Source organism: Anomaloglossus baeobatrachus, chromosome 6 (assembly GCF_048569485.1).
Source record: "Anomaloglossus baeobatrachus isolate aAnoBae1 chromosome 6, aAnoBae1.hap1, whole genome shotgun sequence".
Classification (NCBI taxonomy): Eukaryota; Metazoa; Chordata; class Amphibia; order Anura; family Aromobatidae; genus Anomaloglossus; species Anomaloglossus baeobatrachus.
The window spans coordinates 162,991,832-163,011,922 of record NC_134358.1 but is presented as its reverse complement, the minus strand read 5'-3'; the positions used below and the strand labels follow the sequence as shown (position 1 = coordinate 163,011,922).

The 20,091-nt window shown below is 47.0% G+C and overlaps 1 protein-coding gene across 3 annotated transcripts in view; it reads left to right on the top strand.

The window, feature by feature from the left end:
• OSBPL1A (oxysterol binding protein like 1A) overlaps positions 1-20,091 on the top strand; it is a 316,689-nt gene that overhangs the window by 121,971 nt on the left and 174,627 nt on the right. For all 3 annotated transcript variants that reach the window (XM_075353345.1, XM_075353346.1, XM_075353347.1), the window contains 6 exons: positions 8,388-8,455; positions 8,530-8,574; positions 9,264-9,337; positions 12,537-12,600; positions 15,984-16,082; positions 16,374-16,496. In XM_075353345.1, coding sequence (XP_075209460.1) covers positions 8,388-8,455; positions 8,530-8,574; positions 9,264-9,337; positions 12,537-12,600; positions 15,984-16,082; positions 16,374-16,496 — 473 coding nt within the window. The remainder of the gene's footprint in view (positions 1-8,387; positions 8,456-8,529; positions 8,575-9,263; positions 9,338-12,536; positions 12,601-15,983; positions 16,083-16,373; positions 16,497-20,091) is intronic.

The following is a 20,091-nucleotide window of genomic DNA, read 5'->3' as shown; positions in this document are numbered from 1 at the left end:
CAGTTCAATGCTTTGTGTTCAGGAGGCACACATCCACACATGCATTCTCATCTGATTTTTGATTTTAAAGAGTTGGAAGAAAAGCGGGTCCAAGCCTGGACCCCCGGCATGTCCCTTCTCACCCCACTGTGTCGGCGGTGTTGTTAAGGTTGATTTCAGGGCTGGAGCCTTACATGCCGCGCTCCTTCACCATCCCTCGGGCTCTGGCTTGAAGTGGGAGCCAGCACGGTTCTCACTGCCTTGCAGGAGACCGGTCTCCATCCGCAGCCCTTTCAGGATCCTGCCGGACGGAGCACTCATCCCTCAGGGACCTGGCCCTGCATCTCACAAGCTAAGTATTGAGACGTTATTGTCAGGGGGGTCCCTTGCACTTTAATGTTGGGGAGCGTGTGTTATTTAACCTTTGTGACATTTCCGCCCGGTTCTCTGGTTTTCACCAGAGAACCGCGCCGAGGGTGACTGCGCGCCGGCCGCATTGTAAAATTTAGGCCCCGGCTTCGCCTGAGGCCTAGTTTCGTTTTCACTGCCCCTGCATGTCAGTCATGCAGGGGGACAGTGCGGCTCCGCCCACCGGCCGTTCGGCACAGGGGAGGACACTCCTCTCTGAGGAGATGTTTCCCTCCCCTGTATATCTCCTTGGCCCTCCGGATCCCGCTCTTTGACTAGGCCCCGCCCCCTCTCCTCGCTCCGGCGCCATTTTATCAGCGTTCTCACACTGATCGGCGCTGGCTGCAGCATCTCTGCTAATCTGTCTGGGGGTCCGAGCTGTGGGATCTGGAGGGCACACAAACGGTCTGGTAAGCCACAACCTCCGGTTGTGGACCTTCTTATACACTCTCTGGGGGTCATCCTGGCTCAGAGCCCCCACCTCAGCAGCATGTCTCACACTAGGAGCAAGGCTGTACTCAATATGCACTGCATGTAAGCTCGTACTGCCTGAACCGAGCACATATCCACATTGCGATGCCTGCTCTAACATGGTGGTGCCTCAGCCTGTAGTCTCCCCAGTGGTCCCTCCGGCTGCTCCGGCCCCGGTGGCTGAACCCCCGGCTTGGGTAGAATCCTTCTCTAAGTCTATCTCCCAGTCCTTTGCCGACTCCATGGGAGAGTTGTCCCGAACTCTGCTGAGCATGCATCAGCCCCCTTCTCAGGGCGCCTCTGCTGCTTCGGCTCGCTCTCCAGAGCTCACAGAGGATTCTTCATCTGCTCCCAGACCCCGTCCTCCTAAAAGGAGACGCAGGGTCCCCTCTCCTTCCTCGTCCCGCGGCTCTGATTCACAAGCTGACTCGCAGGACGAGGAGGATGTCTTTTCTAGGGGCTCGGACGCTACCTCCATGTGCCCCATTGATCTGACCGAGGGTGACGCAGATGTTAGTGATTTGATTGCATCCATTAATTCTGTACTGGACCTCAATTCGCCAGTATCAGAGGAACAACCCTCTCTGGCAGAAAAGCACCAGTTTACCTTGCCTAAGAGAACAAGGAGTGTGTTCTTTAACCACTTCAGTTTTCAGGCCACTGTGACCAAGCCCAGGGCCTGTCCTGACAAACGCTTCCCAAAGCATGGTTCTGATGACAGTTTTCCTTTTCCACCAGAGGTGGTCAAGGAGTGGGCTCACTACCAAAGGTAGACCCTCCGGTGTCTAGACTCTCAGCCCGGACAGTTGTATCAGTGGCTGATGGCACCTCACTTAAGTATCCCACTGACCACCAGGTTGACCTTCTGGCCAAATCTGTATATGAGGCGGCAGGGGCCTCGTTCTCCCCATCTTTTGCAGCAGTGTGGGCTCTCAAGGCCATCTCTGCTTCTCTGGAGGAGATGCATTCCCTCACTAGGGACTCTATGCCTGAAATGGTTGCCTTAACTTCCCAGGCTTCAGCCTTTTCAACCTACGCCATGTCTGCCATGCTGGAGGTTTCTCACCGCACTGCGGTGGCTTCGGCTAATTCCCTCGCTATCCGCAGGATCTTGTGGCTGCGAGAGTGGAAGGCAGATGCTTCTTCAAAGAAGTACCTGGCTGGGCTCCCTTTTGCTGGGTCCAGGCTGTTCGGTGAACAACTGGATGAGATTATTAAGGAAGCTACTGGTGGGAAGAGTACTTCTTGCCACAGACTAAAACCAGAAAACCTGTCCAGGGCAGGAACCAGTCGAGGTTTCGTTCCTTTCGTTCCTCTAACTGGTCGTCTAAGCCCTCGGCCTCGTCCACTAACTCAGCCAAGGACCAGAAGCCCAACTGGCGCATGAAGCCGCGTCCACAGAAGTCCGCAGGAGCTGCTGCCACCAAGGCAGCCTCCTCTTGACTATCTGGCCGAGCCAGCAACGTCCTTGGTCGGTGGCAGGCTCTCCCACTTTGGCGACGTGTGGTTTCAACACGTCTCCGATCAGTGGGTGCGGGATATCATCTCCCACGGCTACAGGATAGAATTCTCTTCCAGCCCGCCAAACAGATTTTTTCTGTCCACTCCCCCCTGCTCCAAGGCCGCCGCCTTCTCTCAGGCCGTGGCATCCTTGCAGGCCAACGGAGTAATTGTACCGGTTCCCGCCAGGGAACGGTTCAGAGGTTTCTACTCAAATCTCTTCCTAGTCCCCAAAAAGGACGGTTCCTTCCGGCCCATCCTGGATCTCAAGCTTCTCAACAAGCATGTTCAGGTGCGGCATTTTCGCATGGAGTCTCTGCGATCAGTCATTGCCTCAATGACCCAAGGAGATTTCCTGGCATCCATCGACCTCAGAGATGCCTATCTGCATGTGCCAATTGCAGTTTCACACCAGCGTTGGCTACGTTTTGCAATCGGAGAGGAACATTTCCAATTCGTGGCTCTCCCCTTCGGGTTAGCCACGGCTCCTCGAGTATTCACCAAGGTCATGGCAGCAGTGGTTGCGGTTCTGCACCTCCAGGGGTTGGCAGTGATTCCTTACCTGGACGACCTTCTAGTCAAGGCTTCATCCAGTGCAGACTGTCAGCGGAGTGTCTCGCTCACTCTCGCCACTCTTGTTCAATTCGGGTGGCTTGTCAATCTGCCCAAGTCCACTCTGACTCCGACCCAGAATCTCATGTACCTAGGGATGCAATTCGAGACTTTGCCGGCACTTGTCAAGTTGCCCTTAGTCAAACAGCAGTCCCTCCATCTGGCGGTGCGCTCTCTGCTGAGGCCCCGCCGTCATTCCATCAGGCACCTAATGCAGGTGCTGGGTCAGATGGTGGCGTCAATGGAAGCGGTTCCCTTTGCCCAGTTCCATCTGCGTCCTCTGCAGCTGAACATTCTCCGCTGTTGGGACAAGCGGACTTCTTCCTTGCACAGGTTGGTGGCTCTGTCGCCACAGACCAGGGTCTCTCTTCAGTGGTGGCTTCGGCCCCTCTCTCTGTCCCAGGGACGCTCCTTCCTGGCCCCGTCCTGGGTGATCCTCACCACGGATGCCAGTCTATCCGGCTGGGGAGCAGTATTTCTCCACCACCGAGCACAGAGCACTTGGACTCCGTCCGAATCAGCCCTCTCGATCAATGTGCTGGAAATCAGAGCTGTGCTCCTAGCTCTCGTAGCCTTTCACCACCTGTTGGCGGGCAAGCACATTCGAGTCCAGTCAGACAACGCGACAGCGGTTGCCTACATCAATCACCAGGGCGGGACTCGCAGCCGCCTGGCAATGTTGGAGGTTCAACGCATCCTTCAGTGGACGGAGGACTCCAAGTCCACCATATCCGCAGTCCACATCCCAGGCGTAGAAAACTGGGAGACAGATTATCTCAGCCGTCAAACCGTGGACAGCGGCGAGTGGGCTCTGCATCCGGCAGTGTTTCGGTCAATCTGCCGCAAGTGGGGCACTCCGGAAGTGGATCTAATGGCATCCCGGCACAACAACAAGGTCCCGGTTTACGTGGCTCGCTCCCACGATCCTCAGGCCTTTGCAGCGGACGCGCTGGTTCAGGATTGGTCCCAGTTTCGTCTGTCTTACGTGTTTCCCCCTCTAGCTCTCTTGCCCAGAGTCCTGCGCAAGATCAGAATGGAGGGCCGTCGGGTCATCCTCATTGCTCCAGACTGGCCCAGGCGAGCTTGGTACCCAGACCTGCTCCATCTGTCCGTAGAGGTGCCGTGGCATCTCCCGGACCGCCCAGACCTTCTCTCACAAGGTCCGTTTTTCCGCCAGAATTCTGCGGCTCTCAGATTGATGGCGTGGCTCTTGAGTCCTGGATCTTGACGACTTCTGGCATTCCTCCTGAAGTCATCTCCACTATGACTCAGGCTCGGAAGTCTTCCTCGGCCAAAATTTATCACAGGACTTGGAGAATTTTCCTGTCCTGGTGTCGTTCTTCCGGCCATGCCCCTTGGCCTTTTTCCTTGCCGACCATCCTGTCCTTTCTACAGTCTGGTCTGCAGCTAGGACTATCCCTCAATTCCCTCAAGGGACAGGTCTCGGCTCTGTCAGTGTTGTTCCAGTGGCGTATTGCCCGGCTGGCTCAGGTGTGCACCTTTTATGCAGGGCGCATCTCACATCATTCCGCCTTACCGGCGGCCTTTGGATCCCTGGGACCTTAATCTGGACCTCACGGCCTTGCAGAAACCCCCCTTTGAGCCTCTTAGGGAGGTTTCTTTGTTTCGTCTTTCACAGAAAGTCGTCTTTCTAGTGGCCATAACTTCCCTCAGGAGAGTCTCTGATTTAGCTGCTCTCTCTTCGGAGTCACCTTTTTTGGTTTTTCATCAAGACAAGGTGATTCTCCGTCCAACTCCGGACTTTCTCCCTAAGGTGGTATCTCCTTTCCACCTTAACCAGGACATTTCATTGCCTTCCTTTTGTCCGGCTCCTGTTCATCGCTTTGAAAAAGCGTTGCATACTTTAGATCTGGTGAGGACGCTCTGGATCTATGTGTCACGCACCGCTGTTCTTAGGCGGTGCACCTCTCTTTTTGTGCTGACCACAGGTCGGCGTAAGGGCCTCTCGGCTTCTAAACCGACCCTGGCTCGTTGGATTAGGTCGGCCATTTCTGATGCCTACCAGTGTACTCAAGTGCCTCCCCCGCCGGGGATCAAGGCACACTCGACCAGAGCTGTCGGTGCCTCTTGGGCTTTCAGGCACCAGGCTACGGCTCAGCAGGTCTGTCAGGCTGCCACTTGGTCTAGTCTGCACACCTTTTCGAAGCACTGCCAAGTGCATGCTCATGCTTCGGCAGATGCGAGCTTGGGCAGACGCATCCTTCAGGCGGCTGTCGCCGATTTGTGAAGTTAGGTTTCGCCTACTTCTCAGTTTTCTGTTTATTCCCACCCATGGACTGCTTTGAGGCGTCCCATGGTCTGGGTCTCCCATAGGAACGATGAAGAAAAAGAAAATTTTGTTTACTTACCGTAAATTCTTTTTCTTATAGTTCCGTAATGGGAGACCCAGCACCCTCCCTGTTGCCTGTTGGCAGTTTCTTGTTCCGCGTGTTATCACCGGCTGTTGTTGTAGACAGAGACTCCGGTTGTTCCGGTTTTTTGCTCTATCTCTACTTGTGGGTGGCTATTCTCCTTCAGCTTTTGCACTAAACTGGCTATATTTGGTTATCCAGGGGGTGTATATGCTCAGAGGGAGGAGCTACACTTTTTAGTGTAGTACTTTGTGTGTCCTCCGGAGGCAGAAGCTATACACCCATGGTCTGGGTCTCCCATTACGGAACTATAAGAAAAAGAATTTACGGTAAGTAAACAAAATTCTCTTTTTTTGTCCAAGGGTGAGTCCTATAAATCTCCAACCAGTGCAGTAGGGATTTGACCACAAACAAAAAAATTCTAAAAAAAAAAAAAACCCAAAGAGCATAAAATGTTTTGCCAATAAAAACTAGCCCACCCTGGATATGAAGTCCACGTGATCCAGATGATTAATAAACACTTGTAATGCAGCACTGCCATGTGTCGTACTTGTGCAAAAAGAGAAAGATGATGCAGCTTCTAGGCAAAATATATAAAATGCAAATATTTTATTAAGAAAAAAACATTTAAAAACAAATATGCGCACTACAAAATCTGAAATGCCATAGTGGAGGGGCTGAGTGCCCTCTTCACCATCTTTTTCCAGTGCCACTTTGGTCGTTCTCCTGTGACTTGTGACCTGCCGGCAGCTCCAGTGTTTCATTGAGCCCGCCGGAGATCACAACTCAATACAACTCTGAGCCTTGTTCTTGCCTCATCGACTTACATTGAGTGCTTGGGACGTAACCTCTGATTTGCTGCCAAACAGAAGTTGCAGTCACATGATGACACCGCGGGACTGGTCAGAGGTAAAATAACTTGTAGCTCTGAGAAAATGGCAATGAATATACACTTTTTTTTTTCAACAGAATCGTTCTTAATGTGCATATGTAGTAACGCCTAAAAACCCTATATAAATCTTGTGTATCAAAATAACAGCAATTCCTGAACTGCTGTTTCCTTTTTATTTATTTTTATTTTTTTTTTTTTTTCATTTTGCCTCCCCAAAAAATCAGATTGTAAGCCTCAGTTCACACTTATCCTGTGCTTCACTGTTTAATCACACTGGGGTTTCCTAGTTTCTCTTTATAACACATATTTTGCAGAATTACACGTTAATTCCCCAATGCAAATGTTCAGTGTACAGCACAGGATAAATGAGAACATAACCTAAAAAGTGATCCAAAATAGGATTAATTAAAACTTAAAGGGGTTAAATAGGATTTTTATTATTTTCATGTATGGTCCTAAGAATAGGCAGGTAGTTGCTAAGAACCTGCCTATTTTGCTCATTGCCGATCCCTGCTGGCTCAGTGGTCACTAACCGATCCGACTGGTGATTCTGCGGTTTCCACAGATGTCACGTCAATGAAGCAGCATCTGTTTATCTGCTGTGCTCGGTCAGCAGAGTGTCTCTGCTAATGTCAGGCTGACAGACAGACAGCGGGGAGCTAGCTATCAGTCAGCATGATGTCTGCAGAGACACTATCTACAGAGCAAAGAGGAAGAGTTGGGCTGTGTGTGCACGCTGCGCTTTTTTGACGCTGCATTTTTGGCTGCTAAAAACGCACAAACGCATAAAAACGCACCCGCTACAAAAAACGCGCAAAAAACACATTGGTAAAAACGCATGCGTTTTTACTGTGTTTTGGTTTATTTTTGGCTGCGTTTTTGATCTCTGCGTTTTTCCAATGCATTGCATGGGGGAAAACACAGAAAAACGCAGGAAAAAATTGACATGTCCATTTTTTTTTTTTAAGCTCAAAAACGCAGCTTAAAAAAAAAAAGTTGTGTGCGGACAGCAAAAATGAAAACTCATAGACTTTGCTGGGGAAGCAAAGTCATGCAGTTTTGAGGCGAAAAACGCACCTGAAAAACGCACCGTGCGCACATAGCCTTGCTCTGTTGACTAGTGGTGAGTTGAAGCAGCAGACTCTCCTGCTGAGCCAGCAGAAATTTTGCCTGTGAAGGACAGACAGGTAGCTAATAACTATCTGCCTGTTAGTTATTAGCCACATGCACAAAGTTAATTAAAAGTCCTGGATAACATCTTTAACTGAACCCACAAAAAATAAACCCCATGCAGATCTTTTATCTGATAATGGTTACTGGTGGCAAAAAATTCTGAAAAAGCAACAAAATAGTCACTACAGAGTTAACTGCACTAGGTTGTGTGCACAGACGTTATTAAACCATCGGGGATAACACGATTCCTATTGACATAGAGTTCATGTATAGAATAATTAGGTACACTAACCCATAACTAAGTGGATCACTGGCACCAGCCTTCTGATCATGCGCCCTGTCCCTAAGCCCGGCATTCTGAAGCGGTGACAATGGCCATGGGTACGCGTGTCACCGCTGATGACGCTGGGCAGTGGGCATTGAATGCCATGTTAGCATGGCCCTGTGGGTGTGCTAACATGCGAAGAGGGCGGAATGAGCGCAGGAAACTAACACCCTTGCAATTAGTCTCTGGTCTCATTAGCATATCATAAAGGATCTTTAGAAATACTTGTTTTCTAAAGATTTCTGATCTATGCTACTAGATACGGGGACAGTTAAGCAAGGATTAGACACTGCTCGTGGATCTGGGTGCATATTGCACCTGACAGGTTCCCTTTTGAATTCCTCAGTTTAACACTTGTTTCTTTACTCGGTGTTTCCATACATGTTCCCATATGGTTTTGCTGCCATCAGTCCTAATCTACAATCTGCACATTCTAATAAGAACAAGGAAAATGATTGCATGATCAGGTGGATGCAGACCTTTGACCAGTATGTTGATACAGAAAATTAGGTCTGAATGGAGCCTTATTTGATAGTATTTGTTTTGTCTCAAATTGTCCTTCATCTATATTTCACATACAATCCTGTAACTGAATTGATTTACTTAGTTCCTTTTCTTTGTCAACTTTTTACTCACCATATCTATTTTTTTTTAGACCAGAAACCAATAGATCTAGCCCAACGTATAGAAATCAAGCAAGTGCTACAAAGCAAGACTGGAAAGGTAAGCACTTCTTGATATACTGAGCTAAAACTATAAATCTGTTTTGTAACATTTCCTTAATTTATTTCTTACAGTTTTTAATGAAAAATCTTGAGAGATTTGAAGGTCCGTTATGCAAGGTTTGTTGTCTTTAAATATATTTACCATTTATAGTTAGCCATACTAACCCTCTTAGCTGAAAATATAAATTACATGCTGGCCGCATCAAAGTTTTGTAGACCCATGCCAGCTATAGTTTATTCTGTGTTTGATCTGTGAGGTGTGGTGTCCTAAACTCTGCTGAAAGTTGTGTGTAGTGGTGCTTTATGCTTGGTGCTGTTATGGAGTGTACCCCTATTGTTTTGTATTTCCTTCCTGCTCTTGTTTTCATCCTGAATCTCTTATTGTCTTATCGTGTGTGTGTGTGTGTGTGTGTGTGTGTGTGTGTGTGTATACTGTGTGACAAAGTTTTTTTTTTTTTTTTTCCTTGTCTGGCTATTCCTGTGGCTTCAAAATACTCCTGTCCCATCCCTCCCTTGGGGAGGGGGAATTGGATAAAGACTGATCAGGAGCAGGGCCAGGAAGGGGACTCAGGCCTTTCCACCATTAGGAGGGTCCCTGATAGTGAGGATAGCATAGGGCCCCTAGCTTGAGAGACAGCCTAGGAGCCCCGATTTCCCACTATCCCAAAGCCATCATCCATCATGACAGCAACTGTGTAGTTCCTCTATAGGCTAAAATTTACCAGCCAACCCCTGATTGTAAACAGTGCTAATGGTTCTGGCGCTTGTGAAATTTAATTTACAGAAAAATAAATTTTACCTTTCAGAGTTCTCGTTTCTTTGGGTGGAAGCTCTTTTGGGTGGTTCTGGAGCATGGCGTTATGTCTTGGTTTCAAAAACAGTAAGTTCTTTGTTATATAACATTTTAGCGTGCCACATCTATATATATAATTGCCTTATTCTGTCTGTCTGTCATGCTTCAAAATTGTGTCCTTCCGGTGACATTGTGTCCTTACGGTGACACAAAGCTGATTGGCCGCTGGGCTCGCCATGGCCCCGCCCCCCCACACGGATTGGCCTCTCGCCCCGGCTCTCTGCAGGCCCCGCCCCCCTCACGCAATGCACGCTCGCTCTGGCCCAACTGACACGTAGCTCCGATTCCCAGGTGAGTACACACACATCAGATCACACTCCCTCTCACACACACCTCACACATCACATCCACACACTCACAACATCCTGGGATATCGCTTGCTTCTACACCGGCTCCATCAGGATCCCAGCAGCGCCAGACATAACCTTGCGATGCTGGGATCTTGACGGAGGCCGTGAAAGCTGGTAACCATTATACACATCGGGTAACTAAGGTCCCTTAGTTACCCGATGTGTATCATAGTTACCAATGTACACCGGCTCACACTCACTCTCACACACACATCACACACACATCACATCGCATCCACACATCAAGGTCCTGCAGCGGCGGAACATGCTCACACGCACACACACACACATACACACAAATCACTAATCACTATTATGTACGTGAAAAGAAATAAAGGATTTTTTCAGTGTTTGTGTTTATTTGAATTTAAATCCAAAAAGCCCTCTTTCACTCCTGTATTAATCCTAAAAATACCCATGTCCTACGTAATCCACACGAGGTTCCAAATTACCTGCAATCACAGGTGGAGGATCATGGAAAACCTCCAGCTATGACTGTAAATTACCTGAGTGACATCACCGCTCATTGCTGTGGCTAAGGCCTGAGCCACACGGCATAAAAATTGGTGCGAGTTGAGTTCTATAAAAAAAAAATCGCATTCCACTCGGACCAATATTAGCCTGTTTGTCAGCACCCGTGAGCGATTATTTTCTTAGCCCTAATCTAACCGAGAAAACAATCGCAGCATGCTGCGACTGTAATGCAATACTGTTTTCTCTCGCACCCATTCAAGTCTATGGGGCGAGAGAAAAATCTCACTGCACTTGCGGTACACCGGTGTACCGCGAGTGCAGTGCGAGAATGACAATAGCCGGCTATATTAATCCCTCCCCTCTGCAGTGCCGGACCTCCCCTCTGCAGTGCCGGCCCTCCCCTCTGCAGCTGAGGTCCACTCTCACGATCAGACCTCAGTCGCAGGGACACTCGCATGACACTCGGCTCTGCTGTATTGCTCGCTGAATTTGTCCTTCCTCTTCTAAACTTATAGATGGTATGTGTTGTGTGTTTAATACATATGTTGAAGGCATTTTTAATTGCAATTAGAAGTCGCTCAAAAGTCCCCGAAGAATTGTGCAGTTTGGTCTGTCTACTGAAACAAACAGCTCCTGCCTGAGCAGACATGCAGAGCTAGTACAGATCAATGGAAAGCATAGATTACCAAGTAGGGCTGAGCAGATCCAGACTGTAAAGTCTGGATCCGCCCGGTTTCAAAGATGGCCGGGTGCCGGACCCGGGGGCGTTATTCCGGTTGCATGATCCGGATCCAGCACTGGGGAAATAAAAGGGAAAATAATAAAAATACTTACCGAAACTTGGTGTCATAGCTGCAAACTGCTTCCGGGTCGCGCATTCACTTCCTGTACTGTGCAATAGACTCATTGCATACATATAGCCTTCCGTGCTTTCCCTGCTCACCGGCTGTCCTGTCATCTGCGATTGGTTACCTGTGACAGCGTCCGCCTGCAGTCATCGTTTATCGCTACACTCACAGCCTTTGGTCGTTCTCTATAGCTGCTAGCTGTGACATGTAGCAGAGCTGGATGCAGCGCGGTACCTCGTGTGGATTACGCCGGACCTGCAGGGTGTTTGGGGTTAATAAAGTGGTGAAGGATGGTGTCTTTTTGTATTTTATTCCAAATAGAGGATTTTTCTCTATGTCTATGCTTTACTGTCATTTACAGGTTAGTGATGGGGCTATCTCATAGACGCCTGTGTCATTACTAACCTGGGGTTTAGTAGCAGCTGTGATCTGTTATTAACCAATCGAGAAGAACCGGTAAAGCACCGGAATTGTAACATCTAAATGGATGCGGCAATACCGGGCAGCTGCAGGCTGAGAATATCAGCCCCCAGCTGGCTTTATCTTAGCTGGGGATGAAAATTGGGGGGGACCGCACGTCGTATTTTATTTTTTAGTTTTTTTTTTAAATTATTTATTTCAATAAAAAAAAAAGCCGCATGCGGTTTCTCTTAGCCCGGAATCACCCTTGCGAGGGACTCGCAAGAGTCTGACATCGCATCACCGGCACAGTCGCACACTCTGACAGGAGTGTGCATGGTTTTTCTAGGTACATGCACGCTCATGTTCAGAGAGCGGCAGGCCGTGTCGGGTGATGTCATGTCAGACTTGTACGAGTCTGACATCACATCACCCACACGCTCACCATACTGACCCGCAGACACTTGCACTGCTTTCCCTGCCCACCGGCCATCCTGGCGCCTGTGATTGGTTGCAGTCAGCTGACACTGACTCAGGGTGGGGGCGCATCTATCTGCAACCAATTACACGTGCCGGTAGGCGGGCAAAACGGTGAATATTGAATTGTCTGCTCCGGAAGGGAAAAGTGTGACCCGGAAGGAGTTTGCTGCCATGACACAGCCTAGCTGAGTATACTGTGCGCGGTCCTACCCCCCTATCCCTTCCACCAACGTTTTTAATCTCCGGATTCTGGTCACATTGACTTATATGAGCATCGGATTCCGGAGCAGATCGGGTTGGTTTTTTTTAATTGAGCACTGATCCGCCAATCCCAGTTTTTTGCAAGTCCGAGCAGCTCTACTACCAAGACTATACTTATTATTGAATGCTTATTCTGCTCCGTGTGCTGGCTCAGGCAGGAGTTGTTCGCTCTGGAAACTTTTGAGTGATCAAGGTTTTCTCAAGACAAGGACACCCATTGATTAAAAAAACCAAACCTATAAAAAAATGTGCTTTAGGATCAGCTATTCTCTATGACAACAACACCTTCTTTTTGCTTTATGTCTACCATAAAGATCCCTTAAGCCAAGGAAAAAATTTAAAATTTTGTATGTTAAACCTTTTTTTTTTTTTGCATACCGTTATTATACTTCTTTAATTTAAATATGTTTTTAGGTCAGATGCAATGAACAGTCTATACCGGCAGGGCTGCAAACACCTAACCCAAGCTGTTTGCACGGTAAGAACTGATTATTCGTAATTTTTATCATCCTGGTTTTACCAAACCAATGTGTTTTAATAAAAACAGTTCTATATCCAATAGTATAAGTCTTGTGATTAATAGACTTTAAGGTTTTGATGGGTGATTTAATGGCGTTTGAAGCACTGGTGTGGTGCTGCTGTCACTCACCTTACTTCTAAAGCCACCCTGAAATTGTCATCATCGTGTGGTAGAGGTGTCATTCACACTGCCTCTATCTCCATCTGTTTCACTCTTACTGGTTTTTGTCTTTCACTGTTATTGATCCAATCAAGTATTTATTATTTTTCATTATATCTTTTGGTCCTTCTTTGCTTGGTTTCTCTCGGGTAGACTGTTATCACATCATATTGGGAGAGCCCTTCTTTTAGGACTATACTTTATGGGGCCATTTTTCTCCTCTTAGGCCTCCTTCACACGTCCGTGTCTCCGGTACGTGTTTGGTCCATTTCCTCACGTGCTGGAGACATGGGCATACGTAGACCCGTTAAAATCAATGGGTCTGCGCTCATGTGCGTGTTTTGCCATGGAACGTGTGTCCGTGTGAAACATATGTGTGCCTGTGTGCTCCACACGTAGACATGTCCGTTTTTCTCCGGCATCACGGGTGTCACACGGACCGCACACTGACCGCACAGATGTGATCCATGTGACACGCACCGGAGAAAACACACGTGCTTGTGGAAAAAAAAAAATTCTATACTCACCTTCTCTAGCATTGCTGTCTCTGCCGTTGCTGTCACTTGCTTCCGACCCCCACTCATTATGCTCATCGCATATTGACTCCACTGTGGGCCGGAAGCAGCAGCAGCAGGGAGTCTGCATGACCGGAGACCGAAGATCAGCACCATGGACCGCAACGCCAGAGACAGGTGAGCAGAAAGTCCCTGTTCTCCATGTTTTATCACAGTGCCATATACACGGCACACGGAGGGCAATACGCACCTTTGACACGTCCGTGAAAAACGTGCGTGATTTTCATGGACGTGTGAAAGAGGCCTTAGAAGAAGTCTTGTAGGTTTAGAATAGAAAGGGTATGTTCATGTGAAATTTATTTTGGGACTGAAAAATTTGCATTTAAGTACTACTTCTAAGGCTATGTGCGCACTAGAAAAGTGATTTTTCTCAAGAAAATTTCTTGAGAAACTTCTGGGAGTTGAAGATTACCGCACCTGCGATAAAAAAAACGCACCAAAACCGTGGGAAAAACGCATGTGATTTTGCCGCAGTTTTTCCGCAGGTTGATCCCTGCGGTTTTTTTATGCTGAACTGCAATAAATAATATAGATAATAGATAGATAATCGATAGACAGATAATAGATAGAGGGAAAGATGGATAGATGAATAGATAGATAGATGAGAAAGACCTATATAATGTCCCACCCCCCTGCATATTCTAAGCTGGTACCCTTTAGTGACTTTCATGTGGCACTAAAGGGTGCCTAGCCTTGTATTTAGCCAAAAAATAAATAAATAATTATAAAAAAAATGACGTGAGGTCCCCCCATCTTTTGTAGCAAGCTAGGGTAAAACAGACGGCTGCAGTCTGCAGACCACAGCTGGCAGCTTCACCTTGGCTGGTAATCCAAAACAGAGGGCACCCCACGCTGTTATTTTACATTAAATAAATAATTTAAAACAAAAAACGTGGGGTCCCCCCCCCAAATTCGATCACCAGCCAAGGTAAAGCGGACAGCTGGGGTCCGATATTCTCAGACTAGGGAGGTCCACTGTTATTGGACACTCCCCAGCCTAAAAATAGCAGGCTGCAGCCGCCCCAGAAGTGGCGCATCCATTAGACGTGCCAATTCTGGAGCTTCGCCCCAACTCATCCCGTTGCCCTGGTGCGGTGGCAAACGGGGTAATATATGGGGTTGATGCCAGATGTGTAATGTCACCTGGCATCAAGCCCTGGGGTTAGTGATGTCACGCGTCTATCAGATACCCGACATCACCAACCCAGTCAGTAAGAAATAAAAAATAGACAACAAAAAAAGTTTTATTTGAAAAAACACTCCCCACATTCCCTCTTTCACCAATTTATTGACAAGAACAATCAAATCCGGGTCCGGCGTAATCCAATAAGGGGGGGGGGGGTTCCCACGACGATCCATACCATAGTCACTGTCCCAGTCAGTGAAGAACAGAAGGTTCCCCATTGGCTGGGAGAGTAATGCAGTGACCTGAGCTAACATCAATAGGTCAGCCCAGGTCACTGCAGGGGATGACGAGCACTGCCATCAGGAGGTTAGATGAGATCATTACCTGCTGTGATCATCTCCTGTACTGCTGACGTCAGCGCTGTCACTGACTTCTATGCCCGCCGCGTTGTCAGCAGTATCGCGAGAACCCGTGACGTCACCGCTAGTGACAGTCTCGGGCCGCTCGTGAGACGGGCATAGACAGCAGTGACCGCGGTGACGTCAGGACGCAGGAGATCGTCATAGCAGGTAATGATCTCATCTCTCCTCCTGACAGCAGCGCCCGTCATCCCCGCGGCTGCACGGGCACCTGGAGGTCACACGGAGGTGCTTCTGTGCGGCGTCCAGGGAGTGTGATCTGTGTGTTTACTCTGCTCCGCTTCCTCTTCTGTCATAATGACATCACTCCCTGCAAAACCGCAGGCATCGATGAACATTACCGCAGGTAAATCGCGGCTATACCGCACATAATTTGCTACCTGCGGTATACCCCCGGAATTTCGCAATTACATTACAGTGAATGGAGTGAAATACCGGGGGTATTCTGCAGGTACCTGCGGAAAAGAAGTGACATGCACATTTTCTCAAGAAATTTTCTCAAGAAAATCTTCACAAAGAATTTTCTTGAGAAAAAAACGCACTGTGCACACAGCTATTTTTTTTTTCCCATAGGTTTTGCTTGGAAATGTCTGCAGAAAGATTTCAGACATTTCTCAAGAAATTTCCGCAGCAAAACCGCGGGTAAATCCGCGGGTAAAAACGCCTAGTGCGCACCGGGCCTAAGAGTTACATTGGTTTGGTAAGAACACTTGTTTTGGGTTTTAGTTTTCATACAATTTTTGATGTTTTTTCATCTTTGCTTTTTCTGCATTTTTACTTGTATTGGGTGTGATGTAGAAATAGGGGGTGTTTTGGTAAAAACTGTGATAAAATCTGCATCAAAAGTATAAGTTTTGCGAAGATCTACGTAACCCGTTACAAAATGCATGGGTGAAAAAAAACATGAACATTATAGCCGTGTTCCCGTTGACATGAATGGGAATGTTGTTTGAAAGCAAATCTTAACCATTTTTTGATGTGGAATTTGACACAGTAAAGGTATGAAATAACGCTTTATTGCATGTGTATGAGACTTATAAATTACAGTGGGTTTTTTTGCAGGTGAAGTCCTCAGACACTGCGTCTTTTTCTATAAAATGCTTTGATGACAGCATTCACCATTTCAAAGTTTATACCAAAAACCTTAAGCATTCAAGAGAGGTATGTATCATTAGAAGTGAGACGTGAATCCATAAGAAAAATCGTCCTTTACTAGAATTTGCCAACAAGGGGCGCGATATTTACTTAGGATAAAGGTTGTGTGATCTGGCCCATATAAAATGTATTCTGTCAGGCATTACTGTCTAAACTTGGGGTAATTACAATCTGTGTTCTAGCTTTACTTCTTCATTCAGTGAAAGGGAGCCGGTGGTTAGATTCAGTCTACCTGAAACGCGGCAGCATGAATTACTGGGGTCTAAATGTGCATTTACATCAGTGCTTTCCTTACAGGACTGGCTGGCAGCCATTGAGGAGCACTCGGCTTACAGCACTCACTACTGTTCTCATGATCAGCTCAGTGACGATGAAGATGAAGACCTGGTGCTTGTAGGAGACTTAAAGAAGTCGCTTGAGGTAATCTGCATGGCAGCCGAAATAACTAGTGCTGCAACTGAATTTTTAATAATAACCATTAAGCTCATAAGCAATTCATTATTCTGCTATACAGTGTCGGATAATATTTTGGGTCTTTTTGACTGGGCACCACCTTTAAAGTGAACCTGTCAGGTCATTTATGTGTTCTAACCTACAAACAGTGTTATGTGTGAACTAGTAACCCCTTCCTACCCTTCCCTGTGTTTTATTAATGTGTATGTATAAAAATGTTTTATTTATTATGTGTACCCTATGTAAATGAGCAGGGGCTCTAGCCCCATGGGCGTTGCATCGGCCTGTGTGCATTTGCATGTTTTCCGTGATATCACGCCACTGGTGGCTTGATACCATGGATTTACATCAGTGACGTGACCGTCGGTGTTTGAGATCCCATGCATGCGCACTTACCATTCCCACAGCCTTGTTATCCGGGTGCTTTGTTTCTCGTCTTCAGATGTGCTCTGCGCATGACCGGAACCGCAGGAGTCTTCTGAGCATTCGCAGAGCGCGTCTGAAGATGAGAAGCAAGCACCCGGATAACAAGGCTGCAGGAATGGTAAGTGCGCACGCGCGGGATCTCAAGTAGCGATGGTCACGTCACTGATGTAAATCCATCGTATCACACCCACAAGGCGATGCGACGCCCATGGGGCTAGAGCCCCTGCTCATTTACATAGGGTACACATAAGTAATAAAACACATTTTTATACATTCACATTACACATTAATAAAACATAGGGATGGGTGGGAAGGCGTTACTAGCACACACATCACACTGTTCGTAGGTTAGAACACATAAATGACCTGACGGATTCCCTTTTTAGAACCGTTCATTGGATACGACTTTGAGTGTCAAGGATGGGAGCATAACATATGAAATGCTTGTCCATTTTGTCATTCATTTTTTTTTTTTTTTTTTCTGTTTCTTTTACTAAATAGCAGTTTAAAATGTATTCCCCTGCCTGTTTAAAATTAATTATATTTATTGAGCCTTTTATCTTCTGGGGGGAGGGATTGAGGGTGCATTGTGACATGCTAATTATTATTATTATTTATTAATATATATTCCAAAATATTTAAAATGTATGTATATGTATATTTTTTTTATTTTTGGGGTTTTTTTTTTTGTTTACTGCCGATTTTTCCCTGCAGCTCTACACTGTTACCACAGCCCCAGTCATTTACATTTCTCATTTCTGCCAAGTAGTAGTCAAAGTGCATCGATCAAACTTTAATGGTTTTTCTTAAGGACAGGCCATCGTTTTGTTTTTTTTTTGTTTTTTTTTCCCTGAAGTCGACTTGTAAGAATAGATCAATTTGACACCCCCTGAATAAGTGGAAAAACCAACCTCTATAACTGCTATGGATAGTATTACCGTGTTTCCCCGAAAATAAGACGTCCCCCGAAAATAAGACATAGCAGGAGTTTTCAGGGATGCTTTAATATAAGACATCCCCTGAAAATAAGACATAGCTGCGGTCAATAATGAAGTGTCATGCAGTGGTGAAAGAGTTAAAGACACTGCAGGACACTTCATTATAGGCAGCGGGCACCCCCAGAAGAGAGAAGACAGAAGAAGGAAGACCCCCGATCATACTTACCAGACGCCGACCGGGAGCAGGTGAGCGCATCAAGGTCACACACACACACACACACACACACACACACACACACACACACACACACACACATCCACATCAGATCACACTCACTCACTCTCACACACACATCCACATCAGATCACACTCACTCACAACATCCAGTGATATCGCTTGCTTCTCGGCGGCGATACTGTGCGGTGCAGTGACCTTCCAGGACCTGTCTGAGGATCACATGGCCGGAAGCATGTGGTATCTCCGGATGTTGTGAGTGTGTGAGCGCATATGTGCGATATCGTCTGTGTGTGTGTGTGAGTGTATGCAATCGGATGTGTGAGTGTATGCAATCGGATGTGTGTGTGTGTGTGTGAGTGTATGCGATTGGATCTGTGAGTGTCGGCAGAGGAGCACGGCGTGCAGCACAGCTGCTGGGACCGCCCACCGGAGGGCACAGGGAGAAGTGGGGTGTGTGTGTGTGAGTGTATGCGATCAGATGTGTGCATGTATACTGTCTGATGTGTGACTGTGTGTGAACATAAGCGATTGGATCTGTGAGTGTCGGCAGGAGGCAGAGGAGCACGGCGTGCAGCACAGCTGCTGGGATCGTGGGGTGGGTGGGAAGAAGTGGGGTGGGTGTGTGTTTGTGTGTGAGTGAGTGTGATCTGATATGTGTGTGTGTGTGTATATATACATGTGTGTGTATATATATATATATGTGTATATATATATATGTATATGTATATGTATATGTATATGTATATGTATATGTATATATATGTATATGTATATATATGTATATGTATATATATGTATATAATGTGTGTGTGATCTGATGTCAGCCAGACACAGGGGAGGCGTGCAGCGTTACCTGCTGGGAGATCACAGAAGGATCTGGGAGCCAGACAGATGCCCTGGGCTGGTAAGTATGACGATCCTGGGATGGGGGGTAAACTTACCCCCAACCATGTCTCCTCCAGAATAAGACAGTGCTTTTTTCAGGGCAAAAAAAAATATAAGACAGTGTCTTATTTTCGGGGAAACAGGGTACATTTAGGCTACTTTCACACATTCGGTTTGAGCCGTGCGGCTCAATCCGGCTGTGAAACCTATGCAACGGATGCGGCGAAAACACCGCATCCTTTGCATAAGTTTTTACATGCGGCCGGTCCGTTTTTTTCCGGTTGCGGCACGCTACTGAGCATGCGCAGTGGAAGAAACCGCATGTGGCGGCCGGATGCGTTTTTTTCCACATCACGCCGCATCCGGTGTCCATAGGCATGCATTGAAAAATGCACCGCAGTGGCCGGATGCGGCGCGATGCGGTTTTTTTTGCCGGAGCAAAAAACGTTGCAGGCAACGTTCCATCCGGTCGCGGCATCGGCTAAATCTGCCGCATGCGGTTAAAACCGGACCGAACACAAGCCCATGCGGCACAATACGGCACTAATGTAAGTCTATGCAAAAAAAACGCAACCAGCGGCAAAAAAACTTGCGGTTTTTCTGCAGAGTGCCGTATTGTGCCGCAGAGCAAAAACCGGATGTGTGAAAGTAGCCTTATCTGTTCCCTACTAGACATGTTGTGGAACTTCTGCAGGAATCCTTACAGGTTATGGCATCCTCTGCTGAGGTTCTGAGATTGAAAAACCTTCGTACTCAATAATGTACACAGAAAACTTTAGGAACATTTATTTTATGGAATTATCTGAAATTAAAGTTTGCAGCAGAAATGGAGGTAAAGGATTTGTTTTGAGACTTTTCGAAATGAACAATTGATGATATCCCTAGCTGGTGCTGTCATGTCCTCTTCTACTTTGGTCATACATTCTTGACGTGGAAATTTTTCCAGATCCATTGTTTTGTTGTATAAGGCATACTTTACAATCGTTGTATTGTGTGCGAAGCACAATGATGACTTTTCAAGCAGCTTTGCTTTCTTAATGATGCAAAGATAAATATTTATCTGTTCTCCAAGATA